Consider the following 23,939-nt stretch of genomic DNA (forward strand, 5'->3'; position numbering starts at 1 on the left):
GGCATTAGCCTGTTTTACAGAGGAAGAAGCTCCTGCCCACAGAACTGGTGTCACTAGCCCAAGGCAACAGTTCTACCAAGCTGGGGGCCAGGATTCACATCGGATCTTCCTATTCCGGCTGTTTTTGTCTTCACTCTCTCATGCAGTCCTTTGGAAGAGCTGTGTCCTAAAATGTCATTTGCAAGCCATTTACTAGAACATGGAAGTTTTCTCTTCAGAGAAAGAAGAATGTGGTGAACAGATTCCTAGGCTGCCCGGGATGAAATGACCCTTTCATCTGTAGCAGCAGAACTGTAGTCCTGGAGCTTTGATGTGAGTTCTAAGGCCTCACATCAGGGGGGGGCTGTGAGAAGTAGGAAGGAGTAGGTAAAAAAGCACATTTCTTTGCCTGAGAGTGGCCCCAGACAAAATTCCCAAGAGGCTGGCGATGTCCGAGCTATCTTCTGTCCTGTGGGCCCCCTGCCCCCTCCCCGTCTCTGGCCATCTGGGCCTCTCGCTTGCCCCATCCCTCTGTGACATGCAGCTAAGGGGGTGGGCAGTGGGTCCGGCTGGCCACCGCCCGCTAGTGTCAGGGCAGGAGCCAGCCCCGATGAGGACAAAGGCACAGCCAGCACCGGCTCCTGCCCCAGACTCAGCCATGCTCTTGTTTCATGCCTCCACCTTTCATGAACTTCCTAACCTGAAATGTGGGTCTCCCCAGCTTCTCTCACGGCTTTCGGGAGACGGGGTGGGAAGGAGACCCGCCCAGCAGCGCCGAGTCACTGGGACCCACCTGAGGGGCTCCCTGGGGCCAACCCCAAGAGATGGCAAGAGGAGCTTTCTCAGGGCCTGAAGCCTTCGAAGCTTCCCGTGGGGGACGCTGCTCTGGCTGGGCCGTGTCGTGGCGGGCGCGGGGTCTTCAGAAAATAATGAAGACCTGGAATCGGGGATGGAAGGACGCCGCTGACGCAGACCCTCTTTCCAGGCCTCTGCTCCTCGAGTCGGGCGGCTGCGACCGGGCCGGGGCTCGGAGGTACCGCGAAGCTGCTGCTGCTTTCGCGTCCAGCCGCGTGGCCACGGAGCTGGCCATGGTGCAGCCGCGCAGCCGGCCCCAGCAGCCGCCTCCCGTGGCCCGACCCCGGCCTCTCTCCCGCTGGCCCGCGAGCCCTGCTGCCGAGGGCTGCTCGTCTTGCCCTTCCCCTGCCGCGGTGCCCGGTGCTGGAGAAAGGCCCCTCCCAAGGTTCGGCCGAGGCGGAGCGGGAGCTTTTCCAGCCCCCTGGACGCCGCCCTCTTTAGAAAGAAATGCCGAGGACCTGTGACGGGCGGGGAAGTGCGTCTGCAGCCCGGCCCCTGCGGCCTCCGGGCCCAGATGCCTTTGTCTTTCCAGGGTGGACTGGAGCGCCCTGGTCCCTCTGTGGCTCCGCCATCGGCAGCTGGGGCTGCAGGCCAAGGGCTGGAACTTCATGCTGGAGGATTCCACCTTCTGGATCTTCGGGGGCTCCATCCACTATTTCCGCGTGCCCAGGGAGTACTGGAGGGACCGCCTGCTGAAGATGAAGGCCTGTGGCTTGAACACCCTCACCACGTAGGTACCGCCCCCGCCCCCCAGGGAGCCTGAGTAGGGCGCCTGGTGTCTGCATGCGAAAAATACAAGAGGAAGCAGCCCCGGTCCTCTGCCCAGGGCGAGAGAGCCAGGGTCTCCCTCCTCCTCCCCGCCTCAGAGCTCCCGACTCATGGGCGTGAAGGGACAGGAAATGGATGTAAGGTCTAGAGGAACCGAGGTAGCGATGTCGCACAAAAGAGTATAGTGAAGGAGGTGAGTGCAGATTGAGGAGGTGATTCACTGCCAGGGAATCATTTTCTTTAACAAGCAGGCTTCCCACTTCAGTTCATACAGCCAGTGAGCCGAGTCTTCTTCCGAAGAGCTGCCCGAGAGGCTCTCTGGCCCCCCCAGCTTTCAGCACTCCTCTTGGGCAGTGGTCTTAGGATGCTGTGGTTGTCATCTCAGCCTCTGTTGTGATGACTGGCACATGGTAGGCACACAATAAAATGTTGAATTTGCAAATCACTTATAAAATGTGCTTAGTTGCGAATAACCTGGATCTTTTCATGGGTTTCCCCCGCAAATTGCCAACAGATACTTGACTCTAAGTCTACGAAATAAAGGGAGTGATCAGGCTGGATTATTCCATGTTTAGGCAAAAATATGTGATTACAAATCAAGGAGATGGCTTTTCATGGGTGGTTGATGAACTGATTTTGAAGACAGTTCCTTAAAGAGTTACAGAAACGCGCTGAGCCTTGACAGCTTCCCAGAAAGGACTCCTGAAGGCTGTAGGAGTGCAGCAGGCTCAGCACTCGGCCCCACAGAAGCAGCACCGACGACGTTTGCTGAAAGGCAGAACCCGTGTGTCTGAGTTGGAAGCCAGGCAGCCTCTCCTCCTTGGCCTGGGAATATTCTTTGTAGTGGGCGGAGGCTCTGCTGAAGCCAGTGATGGGGTGGGGTTGGGAGAAGAGCAGTTGTCATCACCGTGTCATCCACGAGTCGTCCCTTCTGCCTGTCAAGTGGAGCCTGTCCATGAGCCTCTGTCCCTTGTCCTGTCTTCAGAGTTGGAAGCTTCATTCTGTTGCATGTTTGGAGTTCTGGGTGCTTCAGTAAATGTAGGATGATCACTGAGCTTTCCTCTTACTCCTCGTAGCTGTTTTTCTGATAAAGTTACATGTTCTTCTCCAGTGGGGCGTGGGCATGGTAAGCTAACTGGGGTCGGAGCGCCTGACCTTTTACTTAGCAGGTCTATGCTCCGTCCAGATCTTGTTGATGCAGAGGGAAGAGGGCTTGCCCTCGATTCTGGCCTTAGATCCGTTCACGTAGTTCTTGGTTCCAGTCCTAAAATCATGAAGAAACATATCTTTAGCCATCATATTGGATTTTTGGGAGATGAAGTGGAATGAATAACACGCTCTAGCCTATAATTATCATTTCTGTTGCAGCTATGTTCCGTGGAACCTGCATGAGCCAGAAAGAGGCAAATTTGACTTCTCTGGGAACCTGGACCTGGAGTACGTGGTGTTGCTGCTTCTGTGGCCTGGCCAGGGGCAGGGGCAGAGAGGTGGTTACCTGGGGATGGATTAGCAACCAAAGAGAACCAGGGAGGGACCTGGGTCTGGAGCCCTGTTCTAGGACTGTGAGAGGCCCTGCACCCAGGGCCCAGACACTCCTCAGCTGTGACCTGTCACCCAGAGGGGCTGGGCCTGCAGCTTCTGGGCCCCACCTCTCTGTTGCAGCCCAGAGGGGCAGAAGACCCGGGGAGCCGCCCGACTCTGCATGGGGTCCGGCTGCCTGGGCTGGGGCAGGGCGGCTCCTCTAGGCTAACAAGGCTGTTGGGTCAGGTTCACTGTTAAGACCCCTGTGCCCTGGCTGTCATCCTTCCTCCTCAGGCCCCCAGTGGGGCTGTGCAGAGGCTCTGAGGCTGGGAGCAGCTCAGGCCACCGACTTGGTGTGGGAGTCCCCGCTCTTCGGGGATGGGGCCGAGCTGTCCCTTCGCCCCACCGGGCAGCTCCTCCACCCTGTGACGTGTGTGGCCCCCACCCGGCCTCATCCTGGGCTGTCGTGGGAGGGGCTGACGATGTGGACCTCCCTAGGGCCTTCGTCCTGATGGCTGCGGAGATCGGGCTGTGGGTGATTCTGCGTCCAGGCCCCTACATCTGCAGTGAGATGGACCTCGGGGGCTTGCCCAGGTAAGCGGGGCTGGGAAGGGTCCTGTGTGCTGTTGCAGAAAGCTCATAGACATAGGTCTAGTTTTGTTTCCGTGTTCCAGTTCCCGTTCCGTACGGAATTTCCGCGTTCCAGTTCCCGTTCCGTACGGAATTTCCATGTTCCAGTTCCCGTTCCGTACGGAATTTCCGTGTTCCAGTTCCCGTTCCGTATGGAATTTCCGTGTTCCAGTTCCCGTTCCGTACGGAATTTCCATGTTCCAGTTCCCGTTCCGTACGGAATTTCCGTGTTCCAGTTCCCGTTCCGTACGGAATTTCCTTTTCAGGAAAAGCAGCACCCAGAGGGGATCACGTTCAGTGATGCTGCAGTGAGTGCCTCTGCAGAGCCTTGCATGAGCTGCTTGTGTGACAGGCAGCAGCATCTTGTATTTCAGGGCTCTGCTGTGGAGCTGGGAGCCCTGGCACGTCATTCACCTGCTTGTTTACAGTATGGGAAGAATCAGACCTTCCCTGTCTGTTTCTTTGTTTTTTGAGATGGAGTCTTGCTCTGGCACCCAGGCTGGAATGCAGTGGCATGATCTTGGCTTATTGCAAGCTCCGCCTCCCGGGTTCAAGCGATTCTCCTGCCTCAGCTTCCCGAGTAGCTAGGGTTACAGGTGTGTGCCACCACGCCCAGCTAATATTTGTATTTTTAGTACAGACAGGGTTTCACCATGTTGGCCAGGCTGGTCTGGAACTTCTGACCTCGTGATCTGCCCACCTTGGCCTCCCAAAGTGCTGGGATTACAGGCATGAGCCACCACGCCGGGCCTTCCCTATCTCTTTCTTAGGAATGTTTCCAAGCATATTTTGAAAAGTCCAAGTATTTTGATAAAGTATAAGAGAAACAAATTCTTGTTATGGTTTTGTCTCCATATCTCGGCCCACATGTGTCATCTTCCCAGTGGCAGTATTGGCTGAGGTTGTTATTCTGTGGTTGGAGTGGAAATCTGGACAGGAATCAGCTGGGACTTCATTCATTCCTCATCCTCAACATTGTGGCCTTTAAGATTTTCTTGTTAACAGGCGTAACCTTTCTCAGCCTCCCAGTGTACCAGGTGGTTAGACGCAGACTGCCTCAGGGAAGAGGCCCATCCTTGTCCCCAGCCCTCTCCCCTTCCCCTGGGAGCCCTGGGCTTGCTTTCCTCCTGGTTTCCAGCACGACCTGCCCTTCCCTCAGAGGCATAGCTTCTGTCTCCACTACCCAGGGTCACTTCTCAGGCACTCATCCATTCAGCCTGGTAGGCTCGCCCTTGACACGAACACAGCCAGGGCAGCCTCTCCAGTCCCTGCGGATTAGAAAGCTGCGTGCCACTGTCAGCGATTTCCTCGGCTTAGCCAGGGCCGGGGACAGGAGGACGAAGGGTTTAACAGTCTTAACTTAGAAGCAGCGGGGAGCTGTGGCACTCAGACTCCCCTCTCCCACCCCGCCCATGTGGCACCTGCCCATGCATGAGAGGGGCATGTGGGCACACCTGCAGAGGGGGAGTCTGGGCAGGAGTGAGAAAGCTAACCTGTCAGGTGGGGTTAGAATGTGGGAGTGTGGGTCTAGAGGAAACCGCCCTCCTCACCCATTGTTTTACCCACAGAAATGGAATAATTTCCTGACCCTCTTTAGGACTTCCAGACCAGGGCGAGAGGAGCCTCAGAGCCTTTTGTTAGAAAATATAAGTGTCTTCTCAGGACCTGAAGTGAGAAGGAAGCCCTGACTCCCGCTTTGGAACCAATCCATGCTGCTGTGTTCCCCTGGGGAGTTTGGGATCACAGCAACAGGGTGGAAGGAGAATTCAACTCTTGCTCACCTGCTGCTCTGGGCTGAACTCTGCACAGCCCACACCACTGATGCCAAGGCATTAGCCATGTTGGCAAGGATGGGGGCTGCCTCCTGCTCGGCCCCTCGCAGTCTCTGTCAGGCTTGTTTTTTTGGGTGACGCTAGAGGGTTGTGTCTCCTCCTTCCACAGCCTCGGTGGTTCCTAACCCTTTTGGCTTCACTCTTTGTGATGGGATCGTAGAGCAAGTTCTCGGAAACTAGGCCTGGAGTCTGTGAAAAGCTCTTCTCACTGCTGGCAGCCAGGCCCTGTAGCTGTGGGGCTGGAAATGAACTTCCACCAGGCTGTGTCCCTGGGGAGGGAAGCTGCAGGAGTGCGGGTGGGTGTGTGCCCCAGAATCAGTTTGCATCGGCTCCCCACTTCTGGGCTGAGTGGGGTGGAGGAGGTCACAGGTCATTCCAGAGCACTGTGGAGCCTCTCCCTCCTCCCGGCACCGGCAGCCTGCTCCCAGCAAACCCGCCGTGACACCGACATCCTTCCTTCCCCTTTATCCTTCAAGCTGGCTGCTCCAAGACCCTGGCATGAGGCTGCGGACAACTTACAAGGGCTTCACCGAAGCGGTGGACCTTTATTTTGACCACCTGATGTCCAGGGTGGTGCCACTCCAGGTACAAGTAAATGAGGCCTTCTTTGGTCTTGGCCTGTCTTCCTGTAGGTCGTGGATCATCCTCGGTGAGTTCTCAGACCAAGGGTCCTCCAGTGTTTTTGAACACAGGAACGGGCTCTTCCCCACTGCCTGAAACTGGTAACTGAGGGGCTTGCAATAGTTGTCTTTTGAAAGATCTGTGCATTTCAGTGTTGTCTCACTTGGGTGTGTTACTGAAAGGACAGACAGATGTAAGGGCTCACATTGCCACATACGGCACTGGAGAGACAGGGATGAGGTGACAGCCGGGAACACCCATCCACCGGCGTCTCCATGGTGCCAGAGACACAGGGGTGAGGTGACAGCCAGAAACACCCATCCACCGGCGTCTCCATGGTGCCAGAGAGACAGGGATGAGGTGACAGCCAGAAACACCCATCCACTGGCGTCTCCATGGTGCCAGAGAGACAGGGGTGAGGTGACAGCCAGAAACACCCATCCACCGGCGTCTCCATGGTGCCAGAGAGACAGGGATGAGGTGACAGCCAGAAACACCCATCCACCGGCGTCTCCATGGTGCCAGAGAGACAGGGATGAGGTGACAGCCAGAAACACCCATCCATCTGCCAGTGTCCCAGTAGCGCTGCGGCTCAGTTCTGCAGGGGGTGGAGCACGTGTGGATTAACCTTTGTCTGTAAGACTGCAGGAGTTTTTATAAATTATAAAAGTCCTGTGGCTGACCTTACGAGATGCGTCCCTCTGCTACCAAAGAGGTGCTGCATGGTACGCATTTACTATTCAAAACGCGCATTAAAGTAAATTCTGGGGGAGGAAGTATCTTCATTTTTATATAACGATTGGAAGCTGTGGAAAGCAGGAATGGGAAAAATCACCGCAGTTGCTCTGTAAAACCAGAAAGAACGACACTGAGAAATTAGTACATGAGCAAAAAATCAGTTCAAGTCAGTGCTATGGAATACTCACCACACACATAAATCAAGGGGGACTGCCAGAGGAAACACAGGATGCTCAGTTATATTTGACTTGCAGATAAGCAAGGAGTAATTTTTTTAGTGTAAATATATTCCAAATACTGCATGGGTCATACTCACACTAAAAAATTACTGTTGTGAATTCAAATTTAAGTTTATGTCTGGTATTTTTGCTCACTAAATCTGGCAGCCGATGGAAGCCGATGGAAGCAAGTAACTAGGAAGTCATTAGCCTAGATCTTGCGGGGAAGCTGGGGCCACTGAAGGGGTCAGCAGGTTGTAGGAGTCGGGTGGGCGGCAGGAAGGCCATCCTGGGAGCAGGGTCAAGTCACTTGCATATCTGCAGTGAGTCACCAATGCGTCTTTTTCAAATAAATGATAACATAATTATTATGTAACATATTTAAATAATCACATAACTAATTACCGCCCAAAAGTCCCATCTCTGAATACTGTCACACTGGGGGTTAGGATTTCAACATGTAAATTTTGGGGGAACACAGTCTATTGTAACCACTGTCTATCTCCAGACCTTTTCTGTCTCCCCCAAAGTAAACTCCGTGCTGTTAAACTCTCCATTCTTCCCTCTCTCAGCTCCTGACAACCATTCTACTCTCTGTCTCCATGCATTTGATCATTTTAGCTACCAAATATAAGTGAAATCACATAGTATTGTGACTGGATTATTTCCCTTAACAGTGCACTCCAGGTTCATCTGTGTCATAGCCTGTGTCAGAATTTCCTTCCTTTTTGAGGATGAATTATGTTCCATTGCATGTATATGACACATTTGTTCATCCATTGATGAACATTTGAGTTGCTTCTGCCTTTTGGCCACTGTGAGTGAAGCTGCTGTGAGCATGGGTGTACGGATACCTTTCTGAGTCCCTGCTTTCACTTCTTTTGGGTATATACCTGGAAGTGAAATTGCTGGATCAACTTGTCCTTCTACATTCAGTTTTTTTAGGAATTGCCATACTGTTTTCCATAGAAATTGCACCAAATTACATTCCCACCAGCAATACACAAGCATTCCAGTTTCACCACATCCTTGCCAACACTTGTTATTTCCTGTTTATCTGGCGAGAGCCGTCAGTGGGTGTGAAGTGGTCCCTCCTGGTGGTTTTGATTTGCATTTCCCTAGTGATGTTGAGCATCTTTTCATGTGCTTATTGGTCATTTGCATATCTTGGAAGAAATGTTTATTCAAATCTTCTGCTCATTTTTGAATCTAGTTTTTGTTTTTATGTTGTTGATTATAGGAATTCTTTGTACTTTCTGGATATCAATTCCTTAACAGGACCTGCCAGGACTGGGTCCTTCCCTTCAAGGCAGCAGGTTCCCTTTTGGCTCAGGGTGTGTCTAGAAGTGCCTGAAGCTAGGGCCTGGGACGGGGACCTCTTGACTCTGCTGGTGCCCTTTCCTACTGTGGGTGAGCTGGTATCCAAGATGCAAGACAAAGTCCTCTTTCCTCTTTGCCCTCCTCTCCCTAAGCAGAAGGAAGGAGCCACTTCCGTTGCTGTGAGCTGCGCTACCTGGGGTTGGGGAGGGGAATGTGCGAGAACTCCCTTAGCCGTGCCAGCTGGTGTCTCCTTAGGCCCCGTGCCATGCTAGTACGCTGGCTGGAAGCTCATCCTAGCTCCAGGAATGGCATAGGAACTGTGGTCTTTGTGTCCTCGACTGCCTTTCATGTTTACCTAGAACTCCGGAGCACTTCAGCCCATGGTGGTGAGGCTTCCCGAGAAACTCAAGTTCCAGTCACTAGGGTGGGCAGTTCCTCTCCGGCTAGGGCTGGTCCAAATGCTCCCTCCACGTGGATGCTGGCTGAGCCCAGCATGGCTTTATTCTGTGCTGTGACAAGGCAGCACTGAGTTCAATGTAAAGGTCCCCAGTCACTGGGCTCTCCCTTCCCCAAATGCACAGATCCTCTCTCCTCACCACGTGGCTGCCGCTGGGAGATGGGAGAGGGTGGCATTGGGGGTGTAAGACTGTCTCTCTGGCCTTACTGCCTCTTTTGGTGACATGACGTTAAAACTGGGTACTGTGACTGGTCGCCTGAGTTTCGGTTTTTGTGACCGTGCTTTTCTGTGTGCGGATCATTGCTAAATTTCGTGTTCCAGCAGGATGGATGAACGGTGCAGGCTTCTATTCCTCCATCTCGCTCCACTGCCTTTTATTTTCTTTTAGTATTTTTTTGTGATGTACAATCAGTGTACAAATATTTCACCTCCCTGATTAAGTATACTCGTAAGTATTTTGTTGTTTTTGATGGTGTCGTAAATGGAATTGTCCCCGACAGTGTATAAAAACAATGGATTTTTGTGCATTGATTTTTTTTTGTCCTGCAAGCTTACCGAATTATTAGCTGGATAGTTTTTCCCGAGGGTGTGGGGATTCGTACTGTTCTCTGCATTTAAGATCATGTTGTCTGTGAACAGACATAACTTCTTCCTTTCCAACTTGGATGCCTTTATTTTTTTCTTGACTAATCGCTCTGGCCAGGACTTCCAGTACGGCGTTGAACAGAAGTGCTGTAAGCACGAATGCTTGGTTTGCTCCTGATCTAGAGGAGAAGTTTTCAGTCTTTCACCGCGGAATATGATGCTGACAGTGGGCTTTCCGTGTGGGGCCTTTGTTATGTTGAGGTAGTTTCCTTCTGTTCCTAGTTGACTGAGTGTTGTTTTAATCATGAAAGAATGTTGAATTTTGCCACTTTTTTTCTGCATCAGTTGAGATCATCATGTGGTTTTCCCCTTAATTTAGTTAATGTGGTATATTACACTGATTGATTGTTTTTCTGTTTTTTCTTTTTTTTGAGATGGAGTTTCGCTCTTGTTGCTCAGGCTGGAGAGCAACGACACCATCTCAGCTCACGGCAACCTCCTCCTCCCAGGTTCGAGTGATTCTCCTGCCTTAGCCTCCTGAGTAGCTGGGATTGCAAGCGCCCGCCAGCACGCCCAGCTGATTTTGCATTTTTAGTAGAGACGGGGTTTTACCCTGTTGGTCAGGCTGGTCTCGAACTTCTGACCTCAGGTGATCTGCCTGCCTCAGCCTCCCAAAGTGCTGGGATTATAGGTGTGAGCCACCATGCCTGGCCTACACTGATTGCTTTTCACATGGCAAATCTTCCTCGCAGTACAGGAATAAATCCCATTTGATCATGGTTTATAATTCTTTTAATATGCTGCTGAATTAAGTTGGCTAACATGTTGTTGAGGGTTTTGGCATCAGTATTCATCAGGATTGTTAGTCTGTGTTTTCTTTTCTTATAGTGTCTTTTGTTTGTCATAAAAGAAAAAAGTGTGAACTTTAAAAAAAAAATTTTTTTTTTGAGATGGAGTCTTGCAGTCTCCCAGGCTGGAGTGCAGTGGCGCAATCTCAGCTCACTGCAAGCTCCGCCTCCTGGGTTCACTCGATCCTCCTGCCTCAGCCTCCTGAGTAGCTGGGACTATAGGCGCCGCCACCACGCCTGGCTAATTTTTGTATTTTTAGTAGAGATGGGGTTTCACCTTGTTAGCCAGGATAGTCTTGATCTCCTGACCTCGTGATCCACCCGCCTCAGCCTCCCAAAGTAAAAGTGTGAACTTTTTTTGACACTTCTATATCCAGCAAAACTCAAGAATGAGGGAAAAATTCAGAAATTCCCAAAAAAAAGTGGAAAGAGTTTATTACTGTATTCTACCTTATAGTATAAGGTAGGAAGTGTTCCTTCCCTTTCAATTTTTGGGAAGGGTTTGAGGAAGACTGGTGTTAATTTTTCTTTAAATGTTTGGAAGAATTTACCAGTGACGCCATCTGGTCCTGGACTTTTCTTTGTTGGGAGGTTTTTAGTTACAGATTTAGTGTCCTTACTAGTTATAGGTCTATTCAGATTTTATGGTTCTTCATGATTGAGTTTTGGCATATTATATGTTTCTAGGAATTTGTGTGTTTCATCTAGGTTATTTAGTATTTAATTTGTTGGTATACAATTTGTTCACATTCTTTTGTAATCCTTTTTATGTAAAATCAGCAGTAATAACCTCATGTTGTTTCTGATTTTAGTTGAATCATATCTTGTTTTCTTAGTTTAGCTACACTTTGTCAATTTTGTTGATCTTTTCAAATAACCAACTCTTGGTCTCATTAATTTTTCTTTATTGTTTTTCTATTCTCTCATTGTATATCTCTGTGCTAATTTTTATTATTTCCTTCCTTCTGCTACTTTTCAGTTTGTTTCCTTTTTTTCTGGTTCCTTAAGGTGTCAAGTTAGGTTGTTGATTTGAGATCTTTTGTCTTTTAAATGTATTTATAGCTATAAAATTTCCTTCTTTGCACTGCTTTCACTCTAATTTTTTTTTTTTTTTTTTTTTTTTTTGAGACGGAGTCTCACTCTGTCACCCAGGCTGGAGTGCAGTGGCCGGATCTCAGCTCACTGCAAGCTCCGCCTCCCGGGTTCACGCCATTCTCCTGCCTCAGCCTCCCGAGTAGCTGGGACTACAGGCGCCCGCCACCTCGCCCGGCTAGTTTTTTGTATTTTTTAGTAGAGACGGGGTTTCACCGTGTTAACCAGGATGGTCTCGATCTCCTGACCTCGTGATCCGCCCGTCTCGGCCTCCCAAAGTGCTGGGATTACAGGCTTGAGCCACCGCGCCCGGCCACTTTCACTCTAATTTATAATTTTGTTTCCATTTTCATTTTTCTCAATATATTTTCTAATTTCTCTTGTGATTTCCTCTTTGGACTATTGGTGAAGATTTTATTATTTCCACATACTTGAATTTTTCAGGATTTTTTTTGGCTATTGATTCTAGTTTCATTCCTTTGTGATTAGGAAAAATAAAACTTTGTATGATTTCAATTTTTTAAATTTATTAAGGCTTGACGCTGGGTGTAGTGGCTTATGCCTGTAATCCTAGCACTTTGGGAGGCCGAGGCAGGTGGAACACTTGAGGTTGGGAGTTAAAGACCAGCTTGGACAACATGTTGAAACCCGTTCTGTACTAAAAAATACAAAAATTAGCCAGGCGTGGTGATGGGCACCTGTAATCCCAGCTACTTGGGAGGCTGAGGCGCAAGAGTCACTTGAACCTGGGAGATGGAGGTTGCAGTGAGCCAAGATTGTGCCACTGCACTCTAGCCTAGGTGACAGAGCGAGACTCTGTTTTTTTAAAAAAGAAAAATTTATTAAGGCTTGTTTTTTGGCTTACTATATGGTTTATCCTGGAGAGTGTTTTATGTGCCCATGAGAAAAAAATGTATTGTGCTACTTTTGGGTGGAATGTTGTATATATATATATGTTAGGTCCCAACTGGTCCATAATATTGTCCAAGTCCTCTATTTGGTTACTAATTTTCTGTCTGGTTATTCTATCCATTATTGATATTTAGATATTGAGTCTCCTACTATGATTGTAGAGCTGTCTATTTTTCCCTTAATTAAATTTTGCCAGTGTTTGGCTCATATACTTTGGAATTCTGGTGTTTGGTATATCTGTGTTTATAATTGTCGTATCCTTTTGGTGAATTGACCCTTTTATCATTATATATATTTTATCATGTCTTTCTTTGTCTCTTGTAATGGTTTTTGATATAAAGTCTATTTTGTTTGATATTAGTAAAGCCACTCCTGCTCTTTTGATTACCGTTTGCATAAAATACCTTTTTCCAGCCTTTCACTTGCAACCAGTATATATCCTTAGATCTAAAGTGAGTATCTTGTAGACAGATATTGGTTTGTTAAAAATTCATTCTGCCAGGTATGTCTTTTGATTGGGGAGTTTAATATATTTACATTCAAAGTAATTACTGATAGAGTATCACTTGCTTTTGCCATTTTCTTGTTTTCTGTATGTCTTACAGCTTTTTGTCCCTCATTTCCTTTATGACTGCCTTGCTTTGTATCGAGTTGATTTTTTATAGTGACACTTTTTTTATAGTGATTCCCTTTGCTTTGGGATAAGGTAAAGGATATGTAATATCCTAAAGTTGAGACATTCTATTTTAAATTGATACCAACCTAACTTCAATTGCACACAAAAACTCGACTCCTTTACAGTTCCGCCCCCAACTTCATTTTATTGATGTCACAAAGTATGTCTTCATTTTGGGTGTACCCATTAACTTAGATTTATAATTATTTTATATCTTTTAAAATCTTATGGAAAATAAAAAGCCACATTGTAAAGAAAAATTATAATAATATTTTTATATTTTTTATGTGTCTATCTTTGCTAGAAAACTTTATATTTTCATATAGCTTCAAATTACTCTCTAGCATTTTTTCACTTCAACTTTAGGTGTTTTTTTTTAGGCAAGGTCTAGTGGTAATGAACTCTCTTAGCTTTTCTTCGGGAATTTCTGAATTTTTCCCTCATTTTTGAGTTTTGCTGAATATAGAAGTGTCAAAAAAAAGTTCACACTTTTTTCTTTCGGCACTTTGACTATATCACCTCGTTGGCTTCCAGCCTGAAAATTTTCTGGCTGAGATATCCTTTATGGTCTCACTGAGGATCCCTTGTAAGTGACCAGAACTTCTGGCATTCAAGAATCTCTCTTTGTCTTCGGTGGATTGATTATGGTGTGTCCCTGTGTGGTTCTGTGGAATTTTTTGAGCTCCTTGGAGTTACATAATCATGTCTTTCCTCAAATTGGAGAAGTTTTCAGCTAATATTTTGTAAAAACAACCTCCCTGCCCTTTTATCTCTCCTTTTCTTCTAAGAATCCCATAATTCACATACTGTTCTGCTTGAGGGTGTTGTGTAAGTCCCTTAGGCCCTGTTCAGTTTTCTTTATTCTTTTATCTCCTCAGACCTGATCATTCTGATAACCTGTGGTTAAGTTTGCTTTTCTTTCTTCTGTCTGTTTGAATCTGCTGTTGGATTCCTCTAGTTAATTTTTTCAATTTATATATGGTATGTTTCAGTCCTAGAAGTTCCTTTGGTTCTCTTAAAAATAATCTCTGTTTCTTTGTTGATATTCTCTTTTGCTTCATGTGCCATTTGCCTGGTTCCTTGAGCTCCTTGAGCGTATTTACAACGGCTGTTGTAGATCTTGCTCTGCTGAGTCTGGTGTGTGTTTCTTCAGATACTGCTCTTGGAGATTTATTTTGTTCCTTTGATGAGTCATACTTCCCTGTTTCTTTTTATGTTTGTGTTTTATTGGTTGAACATTGGGCATTTGAGAAAACAGACACCTATTTAGGTTTTTGCATGTTTTCAGGGGAACCCTCACTAATGAGTGGGCCCCGAAGCCTGGAGACCAGCCCAGCATGAAGACTTAAGACCTGATCTTTTCTGGGCATGTGTTCTGTCTGTACCTGTGTGTGTGCGTCCTTCCCTACCTCCCTGGTTGCTTTCAAGTGTCTTTCATTCCCAGAGTCTCACCCCAGCTGCTTCTTGTGCCCTTAGATGCTCTTCATTTTCTTCTGCTTGTAATTCCTTCCCCCCAGGCATCCAAGGGTTTGTAGTCCTCGGCAGTTTTCACATGCTACAGAACCTGCCACTGCCATCTGTAGCACCCAGCCTCAAGTCCAAACTATGCTGACGATTCCTTTTGAGCTCCATGTCAGACAAGACAGAAACCAGTACGTTGGGCAGAACAAGTTAGAACACTGTAAACAAGTTCCGTTTTGCGTCTTCCATCATGAGGGACCTGGGAGTTGGTACGCGTCCTCCTGACCACACCATGCTACACTGGGGTGGGGCAAGACCTTGTGAAAACATCATACAGTTTTGTACCATTTTGCATATGACTTTTTGTTTTGATTTGGTGGTCACTTGTTTGGTTAGACATTTGACTAATTTCCAGAGCTCCTATTATTTTATTTTAGTCAGTCTGGAGTTGTTTTTTTGATGTTTTCGTGGGAGAACAAGGGCCTAATGCTTCTTCCTCCACTGTCTTATTGATACGAACCTTTTGAGATTTTAGTTTTCAAATGGGATATTTTGCTAGTCACTGGTGATGGGCGTGGCGGGGTTGGATACTACGGTCCCCTACACACTCAGCTCCTGGTTGTCTATCTTTTCTCCCCAGTACAAGCGTGGGGGACCCATCATTGCCGTGCAGGTGGAGAATGAATATGGTTCCTATAATAAAGACCCCGCTTATATGGCCTACGTCAAGAAGGTGAGAGTCCTCGTGGCGCTTCTTTAGCTTCCTTCCTCTGGAGTGTGTTGTGGGCTGTGGTGTGTTGTGGGCTGTGCTGTGACGTGTGACGTCAAGAAGGTGAGAGTCCTCGTGGTGCTTCTTTAGATTCCTTCCTCTGGAGTGTGTTATGGGCTGTGGTGTGATACGTGAGTCTTATATTTTTCTCATATTAATACATCCTCCAACGTCATTTATTAGTGAATTTTCTCTGTTGTTTTATTTCAACAGGGTTGTCACTTACTTACCCTTGATTGAGTTTCATCTGGGAATTTCAGTACATACCTGGTATTGCAGGGGCTGGGAATAAAGGAATTGGCTTAACTGCACCGTGATGATTAGGAAGGCTTCCTGGAGAGGCTGCTCCAGTTCTAAAGTCTAAAGTGGTGGTTCCCAGCCCAGGCTGCATACTGGCTTTATCTGGGGAGTTTTAAGAAATCCCTGCGCCCAGGCCTTGAAGCGCCTCCTGCTATACCCCATTCCCGCAGCCTGCTTCTTGGCCCTGGGGCCTCTCAGCGGTTGTTGACTTAGTTACCCAGCTGCAGAGAGGAGAGTGCAGCTCCCGCAGGGATGTCCCGGTCCACTCATGCTTCCCTGGTGTCTGGGCGGAGGTACCCATGTGTGACTCAGGTGGGCAAAGAGAAGCAGCGGCGTCCAGCCTCTGTGGTCCCGAAGCTCTTAGGAGCATTCCCCAGCCTCTCTCTGAGGCTGCTGGGAGAGTGGTGTGAGAGAAGAGGTGCCCACCCCTGGCCTGGCTCTGCAGATCTCTGGTGCTCAGGAGGGCGCAGTTACCCCCTGCAGGGTGGAGTCAGTAAATGAATGCCCAGGAAGTGTTAGGGGTGTGTGTATGTGGTAGGGACCTAAGGAAACGCTTGCTAAATATCAGTGAATGACAGCGTGAGGTGGTAGATACAGGGCTCTCGATAAATCCCACCTGGGCTCATGGATTGAACTCTGCAGCTCCCTTGTGCCTGAGACAAGAGCCCCTTCTGCTCTTTCCTTCCCAGCATGGTGGGACTGGACACGAGCCTTATTCGCCCAGCACATATCTCCCTGCCTACCCACTTCCAAAAGATTTCAGCGGAAATAAACAGTCTTGGCCTGACATCTGCAGAGAAGATTATAGGAAGACCCCTCTGTGGGGGTTTCTGATCCAAAAGATCCTAGAGCCTCAGCACAAGCCTTTGGCTCTGGGTTCAGGCCCATGTTGCCACGGGCCCTGTAGCCTGCGATGCTTGACTTCACCCCTCAGAGGTGCGTCTGTACTGTGAAGACATTAACTGTGAGGCTTGCCTAGCACAGTCTGTGTCAGGTGCCGAGCGGAAGGCCTGGCGCGGCGGTGACTGCCCTGTGGGTGTCGGGATGTTCTGAGTGGTCCTTGTCGTCAGTGCCCCTCAGGCACAGCGTTTCTTCCGCTTCACTCTCGCTTTACAGCTGGGAGGATGCTTCCTGCTGTTCTGGACGTGGGACGTGCACCATGGGCACGTGACAGGGCATGGTGGGCCCTCCTGGGCCTTGCCATCCCCCAAACCCACACCGGCTAGTGTGGGGAAGGGACAGGCCTGTCGCTTGTGGTGTGAGTGAAGGGAAGGATGTAGGTGTCATCCTGGAGGCCTGACCTGCTCGCTGGAGCCCAGCAGACAGTGGCGGGTGACACGTGGCAGCAGGCTTCCCTGAGCCGGCCTCAGTGTAGACTCGCCTAGGCATGCTGGCTGGCCCACTGGGCAGCTTCCACATCCAGAGCAACCAGGGGCTGCCCCAGCTTGCCAGCCCTGCCCCTGCTGTGATGGGAATTCATGCTGACTGGAGCTGTGCTGAGCATGGAGGTGCAGATGGCAGGAGACTTTTCTGTTTTTGGCACAGAAATAAACGCTTTATTCAGCATCTCTCCCTCCAGCTCTTTGGGCTACCCAGCTGCAGCTGTGTGTCCCTGCAGATGCTCTGAGGACCCAGGGCAGACGTGGGCTTATCTCATTTCCCCCCACAGGCACTGGAGGACCGTGGCATCGTGGAACTGCTCCTGACTTCGGACAACAAGGATGGGCTGAGCAAGGGGATTGTCCAGGGAGGTAATTGCACTTGTGTTGGGCCGTGGGGGCTGGCGGCGGCCCTGGGCTGGCTGTGCACACTCTCCCTGTGGGACTGCGACCCAAGTAGGAGTTTCTGTGGTGCCTGTTATTCTCCCGTGCATGTGGCACTGGGCTGCAGAACCTTGGGTTCCATGAGTGGGGAGGGTCTGTGTGAGAGACCATGGTGCGTGGCCAGCTGGGTGGCTGTTCTCCTGCCCTGCTGGGCACTCGGGCTCCAAGGGCACTCTGCAGATGACTGACTCGTGTGGGCTTCCTGTTTTCGGAACGTTGCAGCTCCGTTTTTCCCAGCTGCATGGACCCCGAACCTGGTAGTGACTGTGAGCTCCTGTCCAGTCTGCCTGGCACCTAAGCCATTGTTAGCTTTATCTCCCAGTGCTCCTGGAATCCCTACAGGCCTCAGCACTCACCTGCTAGCAGCACCCCTGGCCTGCATTGCTGCAGCAGCATTTTCACTGTTGCCTCCACACTGTGTTCTCCGCGTGCCTCTGAAAATGTCGTCCAGATTACCGTACCCTGCTGAGCGCCCGGCGTCTGTCTCACTCAGAGTGCAGATTACCGTCCCCTGCTGAGCGCCCGGCGTCTGTCTCACTCAGAGTGCAGATTACCGTACCCTGCTGAGCGCCCGGCGTCTGTCTCACTCAGAGTGCAGATTACCGTACCCTGCTGAGCGCCCGGCGTCTGTCTCACTCACAGTGCAGATTACCGTACCCTGCTGAGCGCCCGGCGTCTGTCTCACTCACAGTGCAGATTACCGTACCCTGCTGAGCGCCCGGCGTCTGTCTCACTCACAGTGCAGATTACCGTACCCTGCTGAGCGCCCGGCGTCTGTCTCACTCACAGTGCAGATTACCGTACCCTGCTGAGCGCCCGGCGTCTGTCTCACTCACAGTGCAGATTACCGTACCCTGCTGAGCGCCCGGCGTCTGTCTCACTCAGAGTGCAGATTACCGTCCCCTGCTGAGCGCCCGGCGTCTGTCTCACTCAGAGTGCAGATTACCGTACCCTGCTGAGCGCCCGGCGTCTGTCTCACTCAGAGTGCAGATTACCGTATCCTGCTGAGCGCCCGGCGTCTGTCTCACTCAGAGTGCAGATTACCGTACCCTGCCGAACACTCGGCGTCTGTCTCACTCAGAGTGCAGATTACCGTATCCTGCTGAGCGCCCGGCGTCTGTCTCACTCAGAGTGCAGATTACCGTATCCTGCTGAGCGCCCGGCGTCTGTCTCACTCAGAGTGCAGATTACCGTACCCTGCTGAGCGCCCGGCGTCTGTCTCACTCAGAGTGCAGATTACCGTATCCTGCTGAGCGCCCGGCGTCTGTCTCACTCAGAGTGCAGATTACCGTACCCTGCTGAGCGCCCGGCGTCTGTCTCACTCAGAGTGCAGATTACCGTACCCTGCCGAACGCTCGGCGTCTGTCTCACTCACAGTGCAGATTACCGTATCCTGCTGAGCGCCCGGCGTCTGTCTCACTCAGAGTGAAGATTACCGTACCCTGCCGAACACTCGGCGTCTGTCTCACTCAGAGTGAAGATTACCGTACCCTGCTGAGCGCCCGGCGTCTGTCTCACTCAGAGTGAAGCGCAGGTTCTGGGAATGACCCCGAAAGGCCTCTCCACGTGGCCTCCAGGACCCAGCTGAGTTCACTTCCTGCTCCTTCCCTTTGCTCACTGTTTCCCCCTCTTTACTGTTCCTCCAGCGTCCGGAGCCCCAGCCCCGGGGGCTTTGCTCTTCTTCCAGAGCTGCAGGCTGTTCTCTAAAGTTAGTGAGGCTTTTTGTAGCACCACACTTGAAACTGAACTTCCTCCTTCTTGGGGCTCACTCAGTCCTTCTCCCTGATTTCTTTTCGCCCTCTCACATTGGGGGTAGTTTGTTTATTTCATTGATCTGTTTCACCCAGCAGTACTCTTGGCGGGGCTTGGGGTTTGGCTGGTTCAGCTGTGCTTAGGGGCCCAGGTGTGGTTCGTGGCCTGGGTGAGCATAGCATCCTCCCATCGATGCAGCGGGGCCCTTCCTGTGGCCTCCTGCAACCGTGCTCATGTCTGCTCCGGCACATTCCACGCTTTCTTTTCTTTCTTTTGCATTCCTCCACAGACCGAGCTGCTGGAACATGTCGCTGTATCCCTGCAGCAGCGCCTGGCATGTGGCTGGCACCCAGGGAGGCCTGGCATGTGGCTGGCACCCAGGGAGTGGGTGCCATGGATGGGGAGGAAAAGGCTTTTGTCCCCAGGCAGAGTCCCTGTGTCTCCGGCAGGGGCAGGACCGGCGGTGATTCCCACGGCTTCCACGCGGTGGCAGTGTCTCCCCACGGCCGCTTCCAAGGCCTGCTCCAGGCTCCTGCGGGCTGTGGCTGTGCCGGGAGACTCCTTTTGACGCTGGAGCACATTTTTAGCGCTTGCCAGTCTCCCGGTTACAGGCCTTGCAAGGCAGCCGGGAGTCTCTACTGCTTTTCCGGTGGCCCTCCCACCTCCAGGCACCCACCTGCGTGCCCCTGTTGCCACCTGCTGCCTGGAATAACTTCCTTTTTTTTTTTTTAATTAAAAAAAATTAAATGGTCTAAAAGTGAAATACTTGAAAATGTTGGTAGAGAAATATAGTGTAGCCGACTCTTCATCATATTCAAGTCTTCGGCTTTTTCTTTGGATATTTTCCTTCTTATTTCTAAATACTGTGAACATAGAGCCCTGCATCATTTGCTTTAAAATTCTGCCCGTTGGCCAGGCGCGGTGGCTCAGGCCTGTAATTCCAGCATTTTGGGAGGCTGAGGCGGGCAGATCATCTGAGGTCAGGAGTTCGAGACCAGCCTGCCCTACATGGCAAAACCCCGTCTCTACTAAAAATACAAAAAATTAGCCAAGTGTGGTGGCGGGCACCTGTAATCCCAGCTACTCGGGAGGCTGAGGCAGGAGAATCACTTGAATCCGAGAGGCAAAGGTTGCAGTGAGCTGAGATGGTACCACTGCACTCCAGCCTGGGCGACAAGAGCAAAAGTCCATCTAAAAAAAAAAAAATTCTGCCTATTAACTTCTTGTTCCAGTAGGTGATGAGTGTTCTTTGCTACCCTTCTCGTACCTTCCTGCCAACGTGGCTGTTCAGTCCTGATGGGTGCCAGCGTGAGCCTCCCGGATGTATGACAGGGGTTCACTGCAGGCACCTGCCACGTGGGTGATGCCCTGCACAGTATCTGTGAATTCTCAGGGTGCCAGCTGGCTCTCTTTGCAGTGTGCTTAGTTTTTAGTGTAATTATTCTGTTTGTTTTTCTTTTCATTTCAAATTCTCTTTCCTCCCCTCAACCCCGCCCCCCCGTACTGCTTTCTCTTTTAAACAAATGCTTTGCCAGAGATGTCCCAGACGCCTGCTGCTGGTGTTTCTCAGGTCCTGTACCTGTCCGAGTCTGGCTGTCTGGAGGCCTGGCTCTCACTGTTCTGGCTTGCATGGTGGGGGGTCTGCTGCACGGCTGCATCCCGCGTGGAATACGTTTCCTGTCGCTCCGTGGCTTCCCGGCACCCGCTGTTGCTGCGGCAGCACAGGACACTCCAGTCCCCAGCCTGTCCTGGGTCCTCTCCCTCCTCGCCCCTGCCATGCTCCTCGGGGAGACGCCCTCCCCTTCAGGTGCTGCTGTGCATTCTGCGAGCTGGCACAGTTGCGTGGTGGGCGTGCGGGTTGTGCGTGTTCCACCGTCTTGTCCTCGGGTCTTTCGGTCATCCTGGTGTTTGTGTATTGGGAGCTCCTATTGATTGTCTACGTCTTTTCTATTCTTTATCTCTTTGCCTTTCAGTTCTACTTTCTGGGTGACTTCCTGAACTTTTATCTTCCAGTCCTCCGGTAATTTCCTGAGTCACAATTTTCTTGAATATATTTCTCTTCTCATAGCATACTTTAAAAATGGACACACTGCCTTTCTTATTTCCCCTGAGGGTAGTTAGCGTTTTACGAAAGTGCTACCTGTGTTCCTTTCCCTGGCGCTGCCCGCGTTCCTTTCCCTGGCGCTGCCCGCGTTCCTTTCCCAGTGCTGACCGTGTTCCTTTCCCCTGGCGCTGCCTGCGTTCCTTTCCTTGGCACTGCCCGCTTTCCTTTCCCTGGCACTGCCCACGTTCCTTTCCCTGGCGCTGCCCGTGTTCCTTTCCCTGGCACTGCCCGCTTTCCTTTCCCTGGCACTGCCCACGTTCCTTTCCCCTGGCACTGCCCGCGTTCCTTTCCCTGGCGCTGCCCGCGTTCCTTTCCCAGTGCTGACCGTGTTCCTTTCCCTGGCACTGCCCGCGTTCCTTTCCCCTGGCACTGCCCACGTTCCTTTCCCTGGCGCTGCCCGTGTTCCTTTCCCCTGGCGCTGCCCGCGTTCCTTTCCCTGGCACTGCCCGCGTTCCTTTCCCTGGCACTGCCCGCGTTCCTTTCCCCTGGCACTGCCCGCGTTCCTTTCCCTGGCGCTGCCCGTGTTCCTTTCCCCTGGCGCTGCCCGCGTTCCTTTCCCTGGCACTGCCCGCGTTCCTTTCCCCTGGCACTGCCCGCGTTCCTTTCCCTGGCGCTGCCCGCGTTCCTTTCCCCTGGCGCTGCCCGCGTTCCTTTCCCTGGCACTGCCCGCGTTCCTTTCCCTGGCACTGCCCACGTTCCTTTCCCTGGCGCTGCCCGTGTTCCTTTCCCTGGCACTGCCCGCTTTCCTTTCCCTGGCACTGCCCGCGTTCCTTTCCCCTGGCACTGCCCACGTTCCTTTCCCTGGCACTGCCCGCGTTCCTTTCCCAGTGCTGACCGTGTTCCTTTCCCTGGCACTGCCCGCGTTCCTTTCCCTGGCACTGCCCACGTTCCTTTCCCCTGGCGCTGCCCGCGTTCCTTTCCCTGGCACTGCCCGCGTTCCTTTCCCTGGCACTGCCCGCGTTCCTTTCCCAGCGCTGACCATGTTCCTTTCCCTGGCACTGCCCGTGTTCCTTTCCCTGGCACTGCCCACGTTCCTTTCCCCCGGCACTGCCCGCGTTCCTTTCCCTGGCACTGCCCACGTTCCTTTTCTAGGGCTGCCCCTGTTCCTTTCCTAGCGCTGCCGGCGTTCCTTCCCCAGGCACTGCCTGGGTTCCTTTCCCTAGCACTGCCTGCTGTTTTCCTGCTGTCTGTTCCACTCCATCTCCTGTGCCAGGGGATGCTCTGGCTCAGCCCCTACCCAGCAGCTTAGGAAAGAGGCTCTTGGCTGCCACTCAGAGCTCTGGGTGTGGGAGAGGCTGTTGACGGGAGTTCTTCCCCCTGGGGTGACTGGGCCGTGGTGGCTTTTTCAAGAAGGGACACTCACTTGTTGGAGTTTGGGGCAATGTCTTCCGCTGTGAAGTGTTTCTGGAGAAGTCTTGGGGTCTTGCGGCAGCTGTTCTGGGCCAGGCCGGTGGCGGACAGGAATGTGCTGTGGAGACTGCCTGCCTCCTCTTCCCGCCCTCCCCCCACCTGCCACACACACCCGCTTCCGCAGCAGCCGGGCCCAGCGTTCTCAGGCAGGATGGCCCCCGAGGAGGGGATGGGCCCAGGTGAGAACAAGAATCGAGGCTGAGGACAGGCATCCTCCCATCTCATGGTGATCAGGGCCTGGGGCTGGGAGTGGGATGAGGCCTTGGGCTGGAGCTGGAGCCGACTGTCACCCCTTCCGCACTCCTAGACCATTTGCTGTCCCTGTGTCCTTCTCAGTATTCCAGGATTTGCCAATGTCTCCTCTTGATGTTCCTCGTGGCCGTCTGCCTGTCCACCCTCCTCTCCTATTTGTGAGCGGTGTCAGGAAGGACAGGACAGAGATGCTTGTGTTCACTTAGCCGTGCACAGCCTGTGGACATTGAGTTAGGCCTGCTCAGTTTCAGACTGGCCTCCTGTCTTCAAAGGGCTTCTGGCTTCAGGGGAGGGGTCTGGGTGGAAGGTCCCACCCAGTGGGCTGCTGGAGGACAGGGACGGGGCTGGGCCATGGGGTGGTGTCAGGGGGACCCAGGTGTGCGGCCCCACTCTGCCGCTACCTTGAGGTCAATTACTGTGGCCTAGAGGCAAGTTATTACACCTCCCCGGAGCCCCACCTGTCGCTTGCGTTTCTTCACTGGCATCAGAGGCTTTTGTCCTGCAGCAGCGTGTCAGGGTGGCCCGGCTTGCCAGGCTGGCTCAGCCTCTCTCGTGTGTGCCTAGGCCTGCGGGAGCCCAGGCCGCAGCCGTGCCTGTGAGCTGACTGTTAGGCGGACATAGGCGGGTGAGAGGCCCCAGGGTAAGGCTGTGCCACGGGGGTGGGCGTGGGCATCTCCGGCTGTCGGCCAGACAGAGCGCACGTTTCTTGAGCATATGTTTCACTGATAGAAAGCCACTGAAAATAGCGTTTTAAATTTTAAAAGGAACATGTTATGGGGTAGAATACAGAATTAGCCCTTATCAAGAAATCAGAGCGGAATCTTTGTTTACATCATTACCTTGGACCGGGTGCTTGGGGTGCCAAGGAAGGATCAGGCTCTGGTTCCTACAAAAGAACAAGGAACCGAAGTGCGCGCTTGGCTTGCAGAAGTCACAGTTGATCAAGGTCAGGTGCCCAGTGAGTGACTGCCCAGCTCTGTGCCGCTGTGGCAGAATCCAAGACAACAAGATCGGTC

The 23,939-nt window shown here is 51.5% G+C and overlaps 1 protein-coding gene across 7 annotated transcripts in view; it reads left to right on the forward strand.

The window, feature by feature from the left end:
- Nucleotides 1–23,939, forward strand: part of GLB1L2 (galactosidase beta 1 like 2) — a 46,173-nt gene that overhangs the window by 10,102 nt on the left and 12,132 nt on the right. For 6 of the 7 annotated variants that reach the window (XR_010581112.2, XM_005580230.4, XM_005580231.5 and 3 more), the window contains exons 2-7: nucleotides 1,367–1,564; nucleotides 2,971–3,039; nucleotides 3,622–3,717; nucleotides 6,062–6,170; nucleotides 15,154–15,246; nucleotides 17,252–17,333. Coding sequence is in view for 5 of the 7 variants with exons in the window: in XM_005580230.4 (XP_005580287.3) it covers nucleotides 1,367–1,564; nucleotides 2,971–3,039; nucleotides 3,622–3,717; nucleotides 6,062–6,170; nucleotides 15,154–15,246; nucleotides 17,252–17,333 (647 nt within the window). In the remaining 2 variants the exon portion in view is untranslated. Of the gene's footprint in view, nucleotides 1–1,366; nucleotides 1,565–2,970; nucleotides 3,040–3,621; nucleotides 3,718–6,061; nucleotides 6,171–14,563; nucleotides 14,705–15,153; nucleotides 15,247–17,251; nucleotides 17,334–23,939 lie in introns of those variants that run through there. The other variant, XR_012423966.1, reaches the window with a different exon arrangement.

This window comes from Macaca fascicularis, chromosome 14 (genome assembly GCF_037993035.2).
Source record: "Macaca fascicularis isolate 582-1 chromosome 14, T2T-MFA8v1.1".
Taxonomy (NCBI): Eukaryota; Metazoa; Chordata; class Mammalia; order Primates; family Cercopithecidae; genus Macaca; species Macaca fascicularis.